Source organism: Malania oleifera, chromosome 4 (genome assembly GCF_029873635.1).
Source record: "Malania oleifera isolate guangnan ecotype guangnan chromosome 4, ASM2987363v1, whole genome shotgun sequence".
Lineage (NCBI taxonomy): Eukaryota > Viridiplantae > Streptophyta > Magnoliopsida > Santalales > Ximeniaceae > Malania > Malania oleifera.
This window is the reverse complement of record NC_080420.1, coordinates 99,164,119-99,185,576: the sequence shown is the minus strand read 5'-3', so window position 1 is coordinate 99,185,576 and position 21,458 is coordinate 99,164,119. Positions and strand designations below refer to the sequence as shown.

The following is a 21,458-nucleotide window of genomic DNA, read 5'->3' as shown; positions in this document are numbered from 1 at the left end:
TTTCGTGGAGACAAAATCCAAAGCTCAAACTCTACCATCACTTCTACTGGAGATTTGGCAACCCTCTAATCCCTCTCAAGAATAAGAAAAGTGGAAATCACATCATTGTAACTAGAAGAAGATGCAAACGAGCCAAGGGACAAGACAAAGAATTCACCCCACCCATACATCATCCTAAAACCAAAAATGAAGTCTCCAACTTCCAATGGCTCTCTCAAGAATCTCTCATGCCAAATTAGCATCCACCAATTATCTTGTATAAGATAGTTATAAGAATTTACTTCTTATTTACTTTATGCCAAAGGGAATTTTCCTCCAAAGGAAACCATCATAACCATTTTGCCAAAAAGGAAGTGTTTTTTAACTCAAAATTAGCAAGACCCAACCCTCCTTTCTTAAACATACACACTCCTTCTCACTTAACCAAATGATCCCTTCTCTCACCTACAGCTAACCAAAGATAATCCCTTATAACCGTCGTAATCAAAGGCGCACCTAGGCACAAGGTGTACTGAGGCAATGAGGCTTGCACCTTGTAGGGGTTGAGGTGATCTGACCATTTTTTCTTCTCTTTTAATCTCAGGCATCTGTTTTCTCTCTTTTTTTTCTTTTTCTTTTTTTTTTTTTTTTGCTGTTTTATGGAATTTCTGCCATTTTTCCCAACATATATACTCAGCTGCTCTCAAATTCTTTCTTCTTCTTCTTGTGGCCTGCTGTGCTGCTCACAGTCAATCCTGCATACCCCCCTTTTTTTAATTGTTTTACCTTCACTGTCTTTTTTTTTTCTTTTGGAGTTTCTGTTTCCTTTCCTGAAATTTCTGCTCTGCCACTCCTTAGTCTTCTCCTTCTTCTTCTTCTTCTTCAGAATTGTGCAGCTCTTTGCCATCTCTTTGATGTTTTTTTTCCTTTTTTTTTTTTTTTTGCAGTTTTATTTGGAAACTGAGCTGTTTTTTTTTCCCCTGGAAGCATTTTTTTCTCAGCATTACACCTTCTGCAATCTGGAACTTCTGGCATCCAGACAGAGCTGCACTGCTGCTGCTTTCGCTCTTTTTTTTTTTTTTTAATTTCTGTGCTGCTTATTTCTGCTACTATTTTGTGGAACTTACAGCATGAACATCACATATTATTGAAAATTTGTGTTATAGTATTCATTTTTATTTTTATAACCTAGTATTGAGTATTTTGATATTTTAAAATTCAAACGTTAGTACTTCATGTGTTTACAATCAAGAACCCATTATGTAGGGTATTTTACAAACAATTTTAATAAATGTGCACCTCACGCCTTGCATCTTTGACTACTATGCTCATAACCCTCTCAAGCTTTTAAGCTAACCCTCTTGGAATCCTGGAAAGAGATGAGAAAAATACAGAGGAATGGGAAAATTGCTAAGCTGTATTGGGTATAATTCTACCACCTAAAGAGAACAAAGTTCCTTTTCAACCATCCAAACACTGCTACCTTGGTCACCACCGGATCCCAAGAAACTAGTGACAAGAATAGAACTCCTAAATATGTCAAAGGCCACTCTAAAAATACCACACCATAATAGGGATTTAGCTCCAAACGCTCTCACGATTAAGGTCAATCGGCCTCTCTAAAAAAATAATGGTTTCATTAGCAAACTGCAAATGAGACATTACAACCTCCTCCTTACCCACCTTAAGACCTCTAACATCCAACCCTATAGTTTGAAAAATGGGAATGGAGAGAAGTTCGAGCTCAAGACCTTTTGATTATAGACACACTAATACCATGTTAAAGAGAAAATTAATTCACCCAAAGCTTCATAAGCTTGTGTGACGTTCCTGGATCCAACTCCGGTGAGGTATTGTCTACTTTGGTCCACTGGCCTCACGGGTTTGCCCTATAAAAGGTGTTTCACTTAGTTGGAGCCAAACCCTCCTTATAAGCCCAAAATCTCCCTAATCCACATTTGATGTGGGACCGTGACAAGCTCTCCCATCCAATCTCTCATATCATTGTCAGGGTAATTTTCTTCGTACACATCCAATGTGCAGCCGTGACAGGCTCTCCCGTTCGATTTATGACGTTCTCATCAGCGTGATCTTCCTAGTACACATCTAATTTGAGATTGTGACAGACTCTCTTATCTGATCTCTAACATCCTCGTCAAAGTGGCTTCATCTCTATATAGAATCCACTCATATGATAGTACACGAGGACAGATCCACTCACATGACAATACCCCCAAGGTGGCTCTGATACCAAATGTAATGGTGTTGGGCTCAACTCCGGTGAAGTATTGTCTACTTTGGTCCACTATTCTCATGAGTTTGTCCTATAAAAGGAAAATCTCACTTAGTTGGAGCCCAAACCATTCTTATAAGCCCAAAATCTCACTAGTACATGTAAGACCGTGACAGCCTGTTAGGTGAGGATAGAGACTTAATTTACTAGGCATCCTCCTCTACAAACAACCATCGCTATTTATCAGATTGAGAATCATGCATCAAACAAAAGCCATAACCTTGAAAGGAACTAGCCTTAAGTTGATCCACTACTGTTAATTGCTCGATCCAAACATTGCTCACTTTAGTATGTGGCCCGAATTTAGAAGACTGCAGAAATCAAGTGGGTAAAAACATCCAATGGACTAGCTTTCTAGCAAGCACATATATACGCAAACCTACATCCATAGCTAAATATACATTACACATGCCGAAAAACATAGCTAGATACAAGGTCATTGTGTCACTGTCATTCATCTCAAGAGCAAAGTGTTTAACAGATGAACGAAAAAAAAAAAACACACGCACGCTACGAAAGGTAAACCGAGTTCAAGAGGGTCTCGGAAGCTAGCTTACCAGTACAACAAATGCGTTGAGGCCTCTGCTACGAATTATACGGAAGAAGCTAAAAGCAGAGCACAATGCAAGGGACAGCTGGAGGCGGTTTGTAGGGAATGTTGATTGGGAAGCAAGGAAAAACGAATCTCGCGTTGCGGAAGATTTTTCTGCCAACAAGCGAGCGCGAGAAAATAACGAAGCGGAGGAAGGCGCAGAGACTGGTACGACGATTGGTGCGGAAAACTGACACGGTGCAGGGATTTGCAGGATACACTGAGAGAGCGACCGCGCGCGGTGCAGAGAGAGAGCACGCAGAGCGAGGCCTGTTTAATTGAGGTGCAAAGTAGAAGAGTACGAAATGGGAGGGGCAGGTATTAGGCGCGGCGGCAGCATGTTAAGTTGGACTACAATGCAGTCGTGGCAGCAAACAATTGGTTTAACGATGAAATTGTGCTTTGACTTCTGCTGATTTGTAGCTGAGCGATTGTACAGGGAGTCACCAGCTGTGGGGTTGAGTGCATAGGATCAGTACTCCATCGGAATGAAGCGGGGAACCGGGAAGATGCCAAAAGTGAAAAGAGAACGGAATCAACCTCGCAGATCGTTTGGGGAATGTGAGATCAACTCGATTTTGCTTCCAAAAGATGAAGTTAAAATTTTGAAATTTTCTTTTTTATTTTTTACTGTAATGGTTTTTTTTTTTTAATTGTATTTTTTTATATTATTTTATTCATATTTTGGTTTTAATTTTCATTCCACAATTTATTTTAATTTTCATTCCTTCTCTATTTAAACTCATAAATTCATTTACCTTATGATCACAATGCGTCTTCTTTTTTAAAGCTTTAAATATTTATACCGCGATAAAATAATTATTTTATTTTATTTCTTAAAATAAACATATCACAAATTAAACATGATCTTAATAAATTTAAAAATTAAAATTATGTAAAAAAAATTATGGACAGTTATTATAGACAGCTATCACAAAAGTAGCTTTTTAGGAGATTCTTAAAATTTAAAAATAATTTAAATTGCAGTAGAGAACTTTCTATAAAGGGTAATCACTAAAAAAGTTAATAGTTTTTTAGGGACATCAATCTTTTTTATTAGGCCCTAATTAATAGCAATTAACATTGCATCTTTCTAGTAAAATTTTGTTAAAAAATAGTATAAAAATTACTGCAAATATTTATTTCTATAAACAGTGAAATTATGATGTCGTCATTGTTTTTGAAATTAAACTTTTAAGAAAAAAGTAATAACGAAAGGAACTGAGTGAAATTATGGTAAAAATTGTTTGACTCCTGTAAAACAAGAGCTATTAGATAGAAAAATCAAATTCTAATATTTGGTATAAATGTTGTAAAGTGTTTGGAAATATTTTAAATAATTAAAATGAATATTATTTTTTAAAAATGTAAGTAATGCATTGGTAGTTGTATAATATTTTAAGAAATAATGATCATAATGGAATATAATAATTAATTTGTTGAGAAAGAAAAAACATAGCTTTTGTTGGTATGTGTGTATGCAATGCTCACCTACCACAAGTTGATAGGCACACTTACCGACATTACGGTATGACCTATATAATGTAAATGGCAGGCCACGATTGGTAAATGACGGTCACCTATGTGAACCGCGGCCACGGTTGGTGAATGACAGCCACTAGTGTGAACGGCGACCACGGTTAGTGAAGGATGGCCATCTACCATGGTAGGTGAGTCGTCCATGTGATCTTGCCACAAGTCAATTGGTGAATGACGGCCACCTATGTGAACGACGGCCACGGTTGGTGAATGACAGCCACTAGTGTGAACGGCGGCCACGGTTAGTGAAGGACGGCCATCTACCATGGTAGGTGAGTCGTCCATGTGATCTTGCCACAAGTCAAAGGCTATAAATATGAACCCCCCCCCCCCCTTCCATCGAAACTAAGTATACAACCTCAACTACGAGATGTGTCATCTTCTATTATGTACTTGTTTCATCTACTGAGCGCATGGTTGGATAGGTTGTTGTAAATTTGATTGTTGGAATAAAACTTTGTGTTGTCTCTTCAACTGTTTCTTCTAAGCAAATCTTTGTGTTATTTACAGCTTTTAGCTCTTAAAAGTTTCGAGGATGAGTTTGTCCACCATTTTTCCCTCTACTTCTCATTTTTAAAAGTAAAGTTTGATATAATACGTTTGGTTAATAGCTTTTTAAAATTTTGAAAGGATAACTTTTCACTTTTTTGATAAGCTTTATAAAATCTTTTAATGCTTAATTTGGCCCTCCTTTTACTTTTTATCGAAAACTTAAAAAAAAAAAAACTAATGAAAAGGAATTGATTGAGATTTCCAGTAAAAGTGTTTGGCTCCTCTTAAAAAAAAAAAAAGAGTTGTTAGAAAAAAAAAATTTGTTTTGAGTGTTTGGTAAAGAAGTTATAAGGTACCTAAAACTACTTAAAATGACTAAAATAGATATATATATAATTTTTTTTTGAATTCATAATTAATGCATTGATAGTTTTGCAACATTTTGATGAAACTATAAACAGTAATTGCAATGATCCTAAAAATATATATACATGAGTTGAGTAAGATAAGATAATATGATATATAATATTAGGAAGCTCATTCCTGCTTCCATTTACACTTTCTTCCTAAATAATATGTACATTAAATAATAAAATAATATGTATATATGTTATATAAGTAGGAGCAAGATAATAATATAAATTAAAAAAATAAATATATAATAATAAAATAATAATATATGTGTATATAATAATATAAGAGTTCGCTTCTTCCTCTTAATAATATATAAGAGTTCAAATTTTGAACTCTTCTTCCTCTTAATTAATTATGGAGAGTTCAAATTCAATTTTTCTTCCTCCTCCTGAATTAAAATATTGCCCCTGACCTTTTCTTCTCTCGTAAGTTTTCCTCTTTCTTAACCTTGAAGTATTCTCCTTATAAAATTACAATAATACCCCTCCTCTTTTCTTCTCTTGTAAGTTTCTCTCTTTCTTAACTATTAAGTAATCTCTTTACAAAATTACAATTTTACCCCTCCCCAATCATCTATAAATAAAGGAGTTCTCGATTCATTTTTCATAGAAAATTTCAAATGAGTAGTTGAAGGAAAAGTGAGAGAAGAATTTTGTTGGGAAAGGAGAATTTTTATCTACTTCAAAATTCTCACTCTTCCACTATTTCCAATCTCATTTCTAAATATAGAAGTTCATTGTCAACCGGTTAGAGGATGAGTTCAGGGTAAATGGGTTAGATTATGTCAATCTTTTATTTAATATTATTGATTTAAATTAAAGTATGGGGATTTGATTATACTCGTTTTTATTCCAATATACTTGATTTAAATTAAAGTATGTGAATTTGATTATATCAATTTTTATTAAATATACCTAAGTTAAATTAAAGTACGTGGATTTGATCATATCCGTTGTTTTATTTAAATATATATGAGTTAAATTAAAGTACGTGAATTTGATCATACCCGTTTTTTATTTAAATATATCTGAGTATATTTTGTTAAAAAATATTATAAATTTTCTCAGGTAATTTATAGCATAATAAATAATTATTACCACGCAAATCGTGTGACGTTAGCTTATTTTATTACATAAATGAGCAAGTATGAGATTTTTATGATATTATATTTATTACATATTTTATAATGAATAATAATGAGATTTTATTACATGTTTTATAATGAAAAATGATGAAATTTTTGAAATACTATTTTATTACATAAATTATAATGGTATGTTTTAAAAACTCTGATTACTCGGCGATCACGATACTCAGTACTGTAACTTATAATTACAAATGATTATGAGTGCACCCACACTGTTTACAGAGTGATTTTATAGAGTAGTAGATTTCTCCCGAATGCACACCTAGGTCGAACCAGAACTTAATAGGGAAAATAGCACTTAATGATGATATTTAATTTAGTTTGGTCGGTTAGCCAGTTAAAGTCCAGTCTTCATACCACACAACCCAATCATGGGGATAAACATGATTTACAATTAATAAGTCAAAAAGAGTTTTTTTTATACATATATACTTATGTGAACACAGCCGTTTAATAGGCTTAAATGATGATTTATGGGAAAAGTATAAAGGAAAGTATGTATGTGTGTGTGTGTGTGTGTTTTACAGTTGTTCAAATGCGGTTTTCAACAGTTATGATATAAATATTAATTATTAAATGAATTTTGATACTGTAAATCTCATCTTAACTACACACTGATAATAATATTTTCCACTTAGCATCATCTCACCCCAATTATTTTTCCACCTTACAGATAGCTTTAAGGAGCATACTAGAGTCAGGCATAGCAAGCGTGTAGGCGAGATTAGAGAAAATAATTTAGAATAAATACTAGCATAGTATTAGTTGGAGATGTTTATATATTTTGAAATTTTCAAGGATGCCAATTTTGATATTGGAGATACCGTTGTGATGAAGTTATGTAGTACTCTAGTATAAATGTATTTGAGGTTTTATTTACTTCTGCTGTAAAATATTTATAAAAGGTAGTACCCTAAACCCCTGATTCCTTTTCCCAAAAAATCAAGGGGACATTGATTAGCTGAGGAGTGGGGCCGTCTACCGATCCATTGGGAAGTGAGAAAAAGGTGGAATTGAGCCCTATTAAGTTACGTAAAGGTGGGGGGGGGGGGGCAATCAAGGAATAGATAGGAATGACTCACCCTACCCTTCCTTCTCCAGTTACTGCCTATAACGAGTTAGTTATCGGGTCATAAGCATGCGATAGGTTTAGTTTTCTAGCCTATCCTGCAAACAGCCTATTGGACAAGGCAAGGAAGAATGAGAGAGGGAATTTTCCAATTTTTGGGTTCGGGGCATTTCAGTAATAAAATAAAATGATTTATAGGGGAAAAACTAGTTTTTAGTTTTTAAAATCTTCAAATCCAAAGTAGCTTTTAAAATGTACTCCCAAAAAAGGTAAAATTTTATTTTAAAAGTTGGAAATATTTTTTATCAAATGCGCTATGCCTAATATTTATTTTTAAAAATGAGAAGTTGAAAGAGAAAAAGGGGGGCAAGGTGGGGGGAAGGTTACGCAAAAAAGCTAAAAGTGAACTTTTTTCTTCTCAAATTATTATATTCTATTATTATTATTAGATTTTTTTTTTCAAATATAGCAATATTCAATGCATTAATCACATTTTTTTGAAAATACACATCTATTTTAATCATTTAAATACTTTTAAGCAGTGTTTTAAAAGGTGAAGGCGTAAAGCGAGGCATTTTACCCTTCACGAGGCGAGGTGTAAGTCTGAAGGCGTTGAGGCTTAAGCATTTTTGGGATTATATTTTTTAAAATAATTAATAAATAAAAGCAATTTATATATAATAAAAAAAATATGAAAAATTTAAAATAATAAAGAAAAATATAAAAAATATAATTTTTAAATATCATATAGGCCAATTTTAAGTTTTAAGTAACAAAGAAAAAGTCAAAATAAAAATGTCTCAAGATTCTAATTTCTAAAAGCTAGTTGCAGCCAATAGTGGCATAGAGAATGAGAGGGTCGCGGAGAGAGGTGAGAGACTGTAGAGGGTCATTGTAGAGAGACGGCCACTTCGAAGGGTTCGTTGAAGGGAAAAAATACGTCAAAAGGAGTCGTCGGAGGCAGATCAAAGTTGGAAGGGAACGTTGACTTGTCAAAGTGAGAGCAGAAGTGTTGTGAAATAACGCCTCTTCAAACAATGCACAGCAAAATAATAATATTGTGTAAAGGATCAAACATACACTTGCAACAATCTAAATGATGAATACAGAATAATTCCACAACCATAGAAACATAAAGAAAGCAATAATAAAGGCAATGACACCAGGAATTACGTGGTTCGGCAAAGCCTACATCCACGGGAGCAATCGGTAAGAGTTTCACTATGAAGATCAAAGATACACAATACAATTTATTACAATGATCTTCTCTCCTTCCCTTACCCTCTCTCTTACTAAAATATACTCAGAATGGTATATTTAATAACCCATCGGAGGCTTCCCTCCAAATACCCAACCGTCCCATCGTTCCAATTCAAAATTTAATTTTTTTCTTGCAGCCCAGATGCACTCGTCAACGAGAACAAAGTACTCATCGACGAGATAAAGAAGACCACTTATCGACTAGCGAGTCCACTTGTTGACTCTAATTTCCTGTTCTCGGTATCTCAGAACTTCTGCAAATCCCAGGCTCTCGGTATCTACTCGTCGACGAGCACAAGGGACTCGTCGACGAGTATCTACTCAGCAACACCAGTAAATCCATATGTTTTTCCTCTTCCTTTGTTTATGAGCCCCAACAAGTATAAGAGTCACACACACAAATACAACAATCTCTACCTTGGCGATTATACGCCCCTTAGGAAAACCTAAAAAACATATCTGACTACTCCACCTTGAACTTGGAACGCTCGGTTGGGACAGTCTCCTTTCTAACACTTAGAGACATGCACCAAGTCCAAGTAACGCCGCTTGAACTTGCCGATGGCAATTTCAACTTCTACCATCAACCCCGATACAGTCGTAGATGTAACACCTGAAGACTTCACCCTAGGCTTCCAATAAGACCTTCCCCCAACAATACACACAAACACTGCTGCAAGTCTTCTATCACCAAAGCATCCTGCATAGTTTTCAACAAATCTCACAATTGATGATCCACTATGTTGCCTACTGAAACACCTCATTGCACAATCACGAGAGATCTTTGACATATCTCGGACATCACAGCCTATCCTTGAGTATCGAGCGATAGACATTCCATATTGATTCTCCACAAAACCCCCTTGAGACGGCAAACGAAATCTCCCTGCAGTTCCGTCCACAAAGTCATCCTAAGATAACACCAACCTCCCTGTAGCCCTGTCTACAAAACCACCCTAAGATAACATTAATCTCCTTGCAGTTTTTTCCATGCAAATCAGCAAACCAAGACCCTTCTTGGTCGTACCCAACACATTCATGTCAAAAACTTTCAATAGAGTTCCCAACTGATTATCCACAATTAAAGCATTTCCAGCAAATAACATGTTATTCACACACAACAGATACATCACTTCACTACAACCTATCACCCTCTTCCACACTGGAAATCTCACCAACTCACACGCCTAGTACATATACAATACCTCCATTTTCTTTGCCATAAAATTTATCCTTTTATTTTTTCCCTTGTCATGCATTACAACATGAAAAATAGTAGAAACCTTACTACTAGTAATAATGAATACATAAAACACCAGAATACTAAATTTATACCTAAGTGGTGGTTTGATAGTATACATTGACTCACCGTGATTCTGCTGGTCTCCCAAACTAAAACTTCATACAATATGACCAATGTAATTTCTGCCCAAAGTTTGTAGCTCCACACGCTCATTCACACTGTGATACTGTTGAACCGAGATAGAACTCCCCGCATTTCTGCCCTGAGTCTCTAACTCTACCTAAATAACATGATTGTTACTGCTACAGTTTTCTGGCATTTGTTTCACTTCATTTACTTGAGTACACTATCTCATGACTTTAACAACAAAAGTCATGTCCTCGATCACCTCTTTGTTTGCCACAGGATCACCTAGCTTATACCCACATTTCTTATATCCCAGAAAAGTGCATTGTCCGAACATCACACCAAGCCTAGATCCTCCATAACTAGAATAGTGCACCAGTGGACATCCACTCATAACTAAGTAGTCTATCGCAAAACCAACCCACAATTCACCTACAACTTTCCCATCTAACGATACCTTTGGCGATCAATTACACAAGAAACGTGTCATACTCACTGACTTCACCAAGAAGTACCCTGCAAGCCCTGCATATGATCTGCCCTGCTCACAACACTCCTTGAACAAAATCAGCGTACTTAGCCCCAATGTTTGACTTGAGAATCTTTCTCCCGGTCTGATTATCCACCTCAGCCACTGCATGAAGTACACCAATACCCTTCGTGATAAGCACACGAAATACATATGTTTATCCCTTGATGCTATCATCATTGGTTCCCAAACATCTAAAAACATGTAGTCACTCATATGCTCTAACCACAAATGTCATGGAATATCTGACTTGGATTCAATAGTTGCAACTCCACCTACAACTGTAACATCCTATAGTGCATAGATATTTCCCGCTACTTTATCTCCTTTCATCAATATCGAGTCACCTTCACATACTTTCATTTCTCCACTTTTAGATTTGTAACAATAACCATTAAAGTCTAAAGTACCCAATGAAATAACATTCTTCCTTAGACCTGGTTCATGCTTTACATCACATATGGTTTTTACAATACCATCATACATTGATTTTGACATTTCCAAAAACAAATATTTTGCATAAAGTATCATTTTCCATCAAAATACAATCAGTATAAACTGACTTGTAGGTGTCAAACCATTTTCTAGGATTAAAAAATCCAATATCTAAGATCCAAGAATTACCTGTAAGGCACTCCGAACCCGATGAAACACATAGCATATCTCCATCACTACATTTTAAATCTTCCTTCACTACACTTACAGATTTTGACGAACCCTTAGACATATATCGACATTCCCGTTTTCGCCAAACTAATGTCGGAGTATTCTTATCCATGATGTGATACAACATGTCATTAGCCAAACAAAGACAAACGATTGCTCCCAATTCATTCCAAGTCATTACATCTATGCTATCTGGTTGAATTTTGTATAAAACTTTCATCATACCTTGTTGCACCAAGAATTCCTTCAATGCAGAGGTCATTACAACTTCGCTCTGATTCCAATTGTTGTGAAATAATGCCTTTTCGAACAATGCACAATGGAATAACAATTTTGTGTAAAGGATCAAACATACACTTGCAACAATCTAAAGAATGAATACTGAATAATTCCACAACCATAGAAACATAAAGAAAGCAATAATAAAGGCAATGACACCAGGAATTACGTGGTTCGGCAAAGTCTACATCCACGAGAGCAATCGGTAAGAGTTTTACTATGAAGATCAAAGATACACAATACAATTGATTACAATGATCTTCTCTCCTTCTCTTACCCTCTCTCTTACTAAAATATACTCAGAATGGTATATTTAATAACTCATCGGAGGCTTCCCTCCAAACACTCAACTGTCCCAACATTCCAATTCAAAATTTAAATTCTTTCTCGCAGCCCAAATGCACTTGTCGACGAAAACAGGATACTCATCGACGAGATAAAGAAGACCACTCGTTGACTAGCGAGTCCACTCCTCGACGAGTCTTCGAGTTTCTGATTTCCTGTTCTCGATATCTTAGAACTTCTGCAATTCTAGGGCTCTCGGTATCTCCTCGTCAACGAGCACAGGGGACTCGTCGACGAGTCTTTGCTGAGCAACACCAGTGAATCCATATGCGTTTCTTCTTCCTTTGTTTATGAGCTCCAACAAGTATAAGAGTTATACACACAAATACAACAATTTCCACCTTGGCGATTATACACCCTTTAGGAGAACCTAAAAAACATATCTAACTACTCCACCTTGAACTTGGAACACTCAGTTGGGACAGTCGCATTTCTAACACTTGGAGACATGCACGAAGTCCAAGCAATGCCGCTTGAACTTGCCGATGGCAATTTCAACTTCTACCATCAACCCCGATACAGTTGTAGATGTAACACCTGAAGACTTCACCCTAGGCTTCCAATTGTCGTGAAATAACGTCTTTTTAAACAATGCACAATGGAATAACAATATTGTGTAAATGATCAAACATACACTTGCAACAATCTAAATGATGAAACAGAATAATTCCACAACCATAGCAATATAAAGAAAGCAATAATAAATGCAATGACACCAAGAATTACATGGTTCGGCAAAACCTACATCCACGAGAGCAATTGGTAAGAGTTTCACTATGAAGATCAAAGATACATAATACAATTGATTACAATGATCTTCTCTCCTTCTCTTACCCTCTCTCTTACTAAAATATACTTAAAATAGTATATTTAATAACTCATCAGAGGCTTCCCTCCAAATACTCAACCGTCTCAACGTTCCAGTTCAAAATTTAAATTCTTTCCCGCAGCCCAAATGCACTCGTCAACGAGAACAAAGCGCTCGTTGACGAGAGAAAGAAGACCACTCGTCGACTAGTAAGTCCATTCGTTGACGAGTCTTCGGGTTTCTGATTTCCTATTCTCGGTATCTCAGAACTTCTACAATTCTCGGGCTCTCAATATCTACTCGTCGACGAGCACAGGGAACTCATCAATGAGTCTCTGCTAAGTAGCACCAGTGAATCCATATGTTTTTCTTCTTCCTTTGTTTATGAGCCCCAACGAGTATAAGAGTCACACACACAAATACAACAAGAAGCTTCATCGAGGCTTCGAAGAGAGAGCAAAGGTTTCGTCGAGGCTTGTTGAGGTTTCGAAGAGAGAGTAGAGGCTTCGTCGAGGTTTGAAGAGAGAGCAGATGCTTCGTCAAGGGAGCAAAGGAGAAGAGGCTTTGCAGGAAAAAGAAGGAGGACAGGCTTTCAGTGCGTTATGGATTCTAGCCTTTTAAATGTGTTTTAAAACAGTAATCCCAAAAGGTGTACGCCTTGAATCTGAGGCATAAAAAGACAAGTGTTTTGCTTGAGGCGTACACCTTCACGCCTAATGCGTACACCTTTGTGGACTTACGCATTTTCACTAACGCCTTGGTGCATTTTAGACCAAAAACACCTCAAGGCACGCCTCAATTACGCCTTTCAAATCACTGCTTTTGAGTATCTTACAATTTTTTTACCGATAATTTAAAGAGAACTTTTTCTTTCTAGCAACTCTTATTTCACGAGAGGGTGCTAGGCTAAATTTGACCTCTTACTACTTTTGAGAAAAAACTTTTAAAAAGAAATTGATAGAAAAGAGCTTATTGAGAATATTGTAAAAAATAATTTGGTCCATTATTTAAAAAAAAAAAAAAAGAAAAAAAAATAAAGGAATTATTAGAAATAAAAAAAATCAAATTTTAGTATTTGGTAAAAAAGTTGTAAGGTGTCCGAAATATATTTAGAATGACTAAAATAGATATATTTTTTAGGAAATGAAATTAATACATAAATAATTTTGTAATATTTGAAACAAAAACTGAAGATAATAATAAAATAGAATAATTTATCAGCAAAAAAGTTATCTTTTAACTTTTTTAAAACTTTAAATCCATATCTTAAAAAACTAAAGATCGTCTTTTATGAACTTGAAAAAAAAATGTTATTTTTAAAGGAGAAGTTGGGAAGAAAAAAAGGGTCAATCTCAATTAGATCATTTTTATCAATCTCTTTCTAAGAGGCCCTTTTAAAAAAGTCACAAAGTAGGCAAACTAAGCCCAAACCCATAGCTTTAGGAGCTTCTCAAAAAACTTAGAAAGTTTAAATTTTTTTACCAAATGGGATATTCAAAAAGTTGAACCCAAACAGGGAAGGCTAAAGCACACATTATTTAGAAAGAATAATTAAGAATATTTCTAAAAATGTCTTAAGGATGATGTAAAGCATCACACTAAGATCCAAGCAAATATTTTAATATTTGTTTTTAATATAAGTAATCAAAGTTGGGATTTTATTTATTTTAATTTTTTTTTATTACATAAGAACTTCAACCACCAACAAGCCCTTCGGACCCCCTGGTGCGACACTAAACTTGCAGATCAGCGTCCTCCCCCGAGGTCTCACTAATCAGGTAAAGTCCGGAATGCGAACACAACTTCCGTGTATCAGTTAGATGTTCGGTCAATCCGACACCCGGGACACATCTTCATTACCATCCACGGTTCCCACTGACTCACAAAAAACTCTCACCATCCACGATCTCCGCTGGCTCACAGAACGAACTCTCACCATCCACGGTCCCTGCTGACTCACAAAGTAAATTCTCACCATACACAGATACCGCTGGCTCCGTGAGTGTATCTACCTGAAATTGAACCCCCGATACTCATTACGTACTGATGTCTTTCCGCCGCGCCACGCCCGTGGGGGTAAGTTAGGATTTCATTTGATGTATGTGTGTGTGTGTGTGTGTGAGAGAGAGAGAGAGAGAGAGAGAGAGAGAGAGAGAGAGAGAGGAGGGTCTTGATTAGGGCTACCAATGTTATTAAATTTAGACTATTTCAGAATTTGAATTTTTTAAATTACATAATAAATAAAATGATTAGTATTTGGAAAATTCTCCTTACATTTGCAGTTATATTTTTGTAACAATTAATTACAATTAAATTAAAAATTTACTAATCACTAATAAACAATAGTAAAATCTTTTAAATTTTTAAACCACAAATAATGACTAGGACAATGATTGAATCAATGAATTTTATAGCTGCTAACAAAAATTGAATTAATTAACCTATCTATTTTTCTATATATCTATAGAATTTTTTGCCAATTGATATAAAAGAGGCTACAAGAAACTCTATTTCTTTATTCTTTTTTATCAACATTTTAATCTTAAAAATAAAAATATATTTATGACAACATCACTGCTAGTTATGATTATATTTCTTTGGATAAAAATTGATCAACATAACTTACCAATTAACATTTTATGCATTAAGTAATGAGAAGAGTTTGCCTGAAATTTATTTTTCTTTTTTGATTCCTATAAAATTGCAACACAATCATTAAGAAGAAGGCGAACAATATAATTTGTCAATTAATTAAATACTAGGAAAACCCATGCTATGCAGGAGAAAGACTTCAAAAGGATAGAATAAAATAAGACAAAAAATAAAGTTCAATTATGCAGTTTAAGTTAGGGATGGCAAAACAAACAAAAACCAATGAGTAAATTGTAACCCGACCTTTTAAATCGGGTTTGGATCACTGTAAGCTGATCCGTTTTATAAACTATGAACACAGACCCGACCCGTTTATTAAAGTTCCGGTCAGATCACCCGAATATATATATATATATATATATATATATATACACATATATATTTTATATTTTATATTTTTATTTGCTGAAAGCATTTGAAAAATTGAAACTAACCTGGCAGCCGTGCCCGGGCAGCACCAGCGCCGCCCTCCTCTCCGTCCCTCGCCGGCTCGCCGCTGCTCTCTCCTGTGCAGCCTGCAGGTCCTCTCGCGGTCTCGTCTCTCGGCTCTTGCTCTTGCACTCCGGCAGTCCCAGCCTCGCAGTCGGCGTGACGTCGCCGTCGCAGCTCTCCATCTCGCCCATCTCGCAGCTCCCGCTTGCTTCGTCGTCGCCGTCTGTATCAGATCTGCTGATCAGATCTGGTCTCGATCTCTCCTCTCCGTCTCCCTCTCACCCTCAGTCTCTCTCTCCCTCCCAGTCTGTCTCCCTCTCAATCTCAGCCTCCCTCTCGGCTCTCGCTGTCAGAATGCAAATATCTTCTCCTTCTTTTTTACATGTTATGTTTTTTTTAAGATTTAAAAATAAAATAAGGAATGATTTAAAAAAAATTAAGTAAAAATTTAAATAAATAAATTATATTTTTTAAAGAATAAACTTATTATGACCCGTTTAATAAGCGGGTGGTTTAAGTTTGCATAGTAACGACCCGTTAATAAATAGATTAATCCATATCTGAACCTGTTTAACCCCGATCTATTTATGACCCGTCTTAACTCAGCCCGTGAACCCGTTTTATCATCCTAATTTAAGTCATGTTACCAAGTACATGTTATAAAAATTTTAGTACAAAATTTTGTGGAGTTTATTTAATAATTTAGTACCAAAGTCAAAATATCCCTATATTGTAATCAAGTAAAATAATGTTGACAATGGAATAGTAAATTTTAAAGGAAATACTAAAACTCACAATACTATGTAAAAATCTTTAAATTATTTAATTTTTAGGTTTTTTTTTTTTATCCTTTTGATTTTGTTTCTTACTATCTAAACAAAGTATGACAAAATAAGTAATTAACTATAAGGGATAAGAAAATATTCGAGTTAAATTTAACAATTTTCTACTATGCTTCTCTAGTAAAATTATCCTATAGAACCACTTTATAATTTTGTGCGTTATTCTTTACATCGGAAACATAAGTAATCTTTATAGTTGAATTAATATTTTTCATAATCTCTGATAATAATTGCATTAATAATTTTTCAGTAATCATGAAAAAAAATTTAACTAAATTATTTTACAGCCTAAAATTGTAATTTAATTTTTTTAGTTTATATTATTAATGAATGAATAAAGTATTTATATAATTGTTGCTAATAATGAATTAAATTATGAGACGATAAATCAAATGATTAATATTTTCAACCCAAAAATAAAATTATTTATATTTTGAAACCTCTACACAAATTAATAATTTAATTTTATAACCGCTAATAATAATTAAATTGATATATCTATAACAAATAATACTAATTGAATTAATAATTTTTGTAACTACTAATAATTATTGAACTATTTATGAATAATAAATATAATAATTAACAAATCAAAATCATGCCAAAACTTAACTTAATATTTTGTAACAAATAACATTTTTTTTTATTTTTTGATAAAGGTTGAGGTGTCTAGGGTTTTTTTTTTGTTTTGTTTTTAAAGTACAAGGGTTAGATTCTTCTTATCAATGTGATTCTGAAATATTTTGGTTTCTAGAGCCATCTTGCATTTAACATAATGATTTTTCTAATAAATCAGGAAAAAGATGTAGAAATAAAAGGTTAAAAACATTATAAAAAAAATATTATAGATATTGTATCTAATTTTTTGTAGCTGATTTTTTTTTTTTTTTTTTTTATATTTTGGTGAATGAAAAGCTTAAACTATGGATAAATTTTTGCACCATAAGTGGTGCATATTAACCAAACGTTAAGTAGTGGAGGTCAACACTCACTTGTCACATACCATAATAATTGAATAGACGTATATAATTACATGAAATTAGCAACAACGAAAAAAAAAAAACATTACCTAAGTTCCCATTTCACATTTACATATGAAATAAAGAGGAATTTAAACCCAAAAAATTAAATAAACTATTTATAACAACAAAAGAACTTTAGTAGCTTAATAGGTTTCATGGTCAATATTAGGAGCACTATGACCCTCATGCAAACATGATTTATCAAGCACAAGAGGTTACAACCTAACCCAATAATTTATGGAATTCACACAAAATAGTCATCGATGAAAAAGTAAATCAATAAACCCCCAAAAAAAGGTTTCTCAAATCATAAGCTAATGAAAAACCTAAAATTATTAATGTTGGATATGTGGCTCATATTTGAGTGGAACATATGTGCGGAGGAAGCATAGTGATGCAAAGAACTAGGAATGAGGCTGTATGAAGAAAACCGTTGACAGTTGTGTTGCTGGTTTACTTTCGGTGGTTAACTGTCGACGATTTCAGTCATCTGCAAGATTCAGCTCTCGGTATTTTTCCGTCATCGGTTTGCCTAAAATCATCGACGGTTTTGTTCGGCGCAAATTACAGATTTTGAATCGGGATATCGGTAGATTGGGAAATTTCGTAGGATTTTCCTCCGGGGATTGTTACAAGAGTATTTTAGATGTAGTCTAAGTCTTCTGTACGCATAGGGTTAGTATATAAACTATATTTGTAACTATTGTTTGATGAGATAGTGAAAATCAGCCACTTGCTCCCATGGACATAGGCAATTTTCCAAACCACGTAATTTCTTGTTTTTTTGATTTTATTGCTTTCCATTATTCTCATTGTGGTTGATTTTTAATTTCCATATATTCATCGTTGAGTGCTTGCATTACTTGTTCTAGATTGTTTTGAGTTGCGAGGTTTTTGCTGCGCATTTGTATCAACAATTGGTATCAAAGCTATTGGTTGCAATGACTAGGATTTCTTCTGCAAAGTTCGAGGTTGTTAAGTTTGATGTAACAAGAAATTTTAGACTTTGACAAAGGAGGGTTAAGGACGTGTTGGTGCAGTAAGGTATGGTGAAGGCATTATACAAAAAGAAGTCGGAAGGCATAGACGACACGAGTTGGAAGTGAAGGTTGTGTCTACTATTAGACTTTGTTTGGCCGATGACGTGATGTATCACGTCGTGGATGAGAAATCACTAGTAGCAATTTGGCTAAAACTGGAGAGCTGATATATGTCAAAGTCTTGTCAAAGTCTTTATCGAACAAGTTGTATCTTAAGCAAAGACTTTACAAGCTTAAGATGGTAGAGGGTTCAAACTTTAATTGTAACGACCTACTTAACTCATCACATAATAAACATAAATAATAATAACATCAACCCGAACCCGTGGGTAGCGGGGATAGCCTGACATAAACAACAAAAACCTAAGCAGCAGTAAAAATAATTTACATCCATCAAACCATTAATTACATAATACCAGAGTCTACTATATTCCCAAAATACAGTATTTGAATACAATCTCCAAAACATCAAAATAGATCTAGAATCTTACAACAAAAATCTCCTGATCCTAGATCAAAGCTTACCCTTCTAGCAGGGAAGCTCAACTCACTCAACGGCGGCCACAACCTGCCAGTCTCTCAGGGTCTCTTGAAAAATTAATTAGGTTCTGAGGTGAGATACTTCTCAATAAGGGAAAATAAACTAAATACAGCTGTGTGATAACATGAATATATAATGTAAACATTTGTCATAACATACTGAATCATCATATACTTTCATATTTTTTTTCTAGTAACTCATATCATTCACAAATTGTTTATTATATCTGATAATACTGAAAACATACCCAGGATGAATAGCTAGCTGATGTCATGTATTACCCTCTATGACGGGTTGTGCAACCTGAAGGCGGGACCCGACAATGGCTGGTCCACCACTGATGAGTCAAAATTGTCTGTAAGTACGATGGGCCGCCACACCCTGGTCCAGACTGCTAGGTGGACGTCCACACTCTACTGAAAGCCACATCAACTATCCATCTCCCACCCCCTCATGAGGTGGTTAACACTAATCTGATCATAGATATCTGATCTATAAGCTAAGGTACCGTGCTCCTGAACTGAACTAAACTAATACCCGGGTTCTGATAACATATAATACATGATATTATAGCATTTTTCATCATTTCATAAATACGGCCTCGTGCCGAAAATCATTCCATATATACGGCCTTGCACCGAACATTTTATAAATACGGCCTCGCGCTGAACATTTCATATATACATGGCCTCGCGCCGAAATCATTTTAGGTATATACATTCTAAAAATAAATCAATTATCATGTATTTGTCAAAGTCATCATAACATAATGTATCTTTTCATAATACCTAAAAACATGTTTTACTCGTAAAATCTTCCATATCATAATACTTTTCATGAAAATAACATTCATGCCACACAAAGTTGGGTAAATCATACATTTCATTCTAAAATTATAATTTCCGTACAACAGCAGTATTTTCCCAAATATGCATTTATTCCATAATATTCAAATATCGTACATATTTTTCAGAAAATCAATTTACTCATAAATAATAGTAATTTGCGTGAAAAATAACTGCTTTAGTTTATTCCCTTACCTGGCTACTAAGAAAACCCCTACAATATCCTGGTCTAACACCCGTCGGATTTCCTACTCAATACCCTGAAAATGAAAACTCTCAGTACTAAACTTCAGTATTTTCACGTGTATATCATTTCCTATAACTACTGTAAGACCAAATTTGGCTTAAAAATCCTTACCTCAACTCGAGGATGATTTTCAACGGAGTTCCACAAACGATCTGCTCCGGAAGATATGTAGAGAACTTCTCCAGGAGCGTCGTGGTGGCTTCAAATTGTCAAACCGGTGGAAATTCGGCCCGAAATTGAAGGGAGAAGAGGAAAGAACCGAAGGGAGATAAAAAGAGTGAGAGATTTCTTAATTAAGAAGTTTAAATGCGAGTTTTTGATATTTATAGGACTGGATTCGTTGACGAGACACGTCATCTCGTCAACGAGTCCTGTAGAAAGTTCGTCGACGAACCTGCACCTTCGTCAACGAATTTCAGATTTTCCCAAAACCCTCTCTCGGTATCTTCTCGTCGACGAATCCCCTGTGTTCATCGATGAGGCTCTGATAATTTCCCTCAGTTATTCCTTCCAAAGTGCAATGTCGTCGACGAAGTCGACTGCCTCCTTCTGTTTCTGTTTCCATTTCCCTTCCTATTTATTATTTAAATCCCATTATTATTCGAGTTGTCACATTAATTAGCACATCAATGTATTCAATCAAATCATCAAAGATCTGAAATGGGTTGATGTGAAGTTCGAGGATGAAGACAAGGCATTGATGCTGCTGAATTCCTTACCTACGTCTCCTACATACGAGAATTTGGTTACGACTTTGACATGGGGGAAAGAAATCCTGGAGTTGAAGGATATCACTAGTGCATTGTTAGGGTTCTATCAGAGGAAGAGAGCCAATAATGAGAGTTCACAAGGTGAAAGGCTCGTGGCGAAGGGCAATCAGGATTGTGAGAGAGGTAAGTCCTTGAGCGGGTTGAGTAATAATAAACTCAATTATAGTCTAGGAAGAAGAAGGACATTCAATGTTTTAAGTGCGAAAAAAATTGGGCACAAAAAATCGGAGTATCTGAAGTGGAAGAAGGGGAATGTAGAAACTCAAGAGGGTTCATCAAAATCTGA

At 35.0% G+C, this 21,458-nt stretch overlaps 1 protein-coding gene across 8 annotated transcripts in view; it reads right to left on the bottom strand.

The window, feature by feature from the left end:
* The window catches only part of LOC131153538 (probable inactive histone-lysine N-methyltransferase SUVR2), a 91,692-nt gene extending 75,443 nt beyond the window's left edge, over positions 1-16,249 (bottom strand). For 2 of the 8 annotated variants that reach the window (XM_058105899.1, XM_058105902.1), the window contains exon 1: positions 15,868-16,227. In XM_058105899.1, coding sequence (XP_057961882.1) covers positions 15,868-16,056 — 189 coding nt within the window. In that variant the 5' untranslated portion in view covers positions 16,057-16,227. Of the gene's footprint in view, positions 1-2,829; positions 3,145-15,867 lie in introns of those variants that run through there. The other 6 variants (XM_058105898.1, XM_058105901.1, XM_058105900.1 and 3 more) reach the window with 5 other exon arrangements.
* Positions 16,250-21,458: the final 5,209 nt, after the last annotated feature.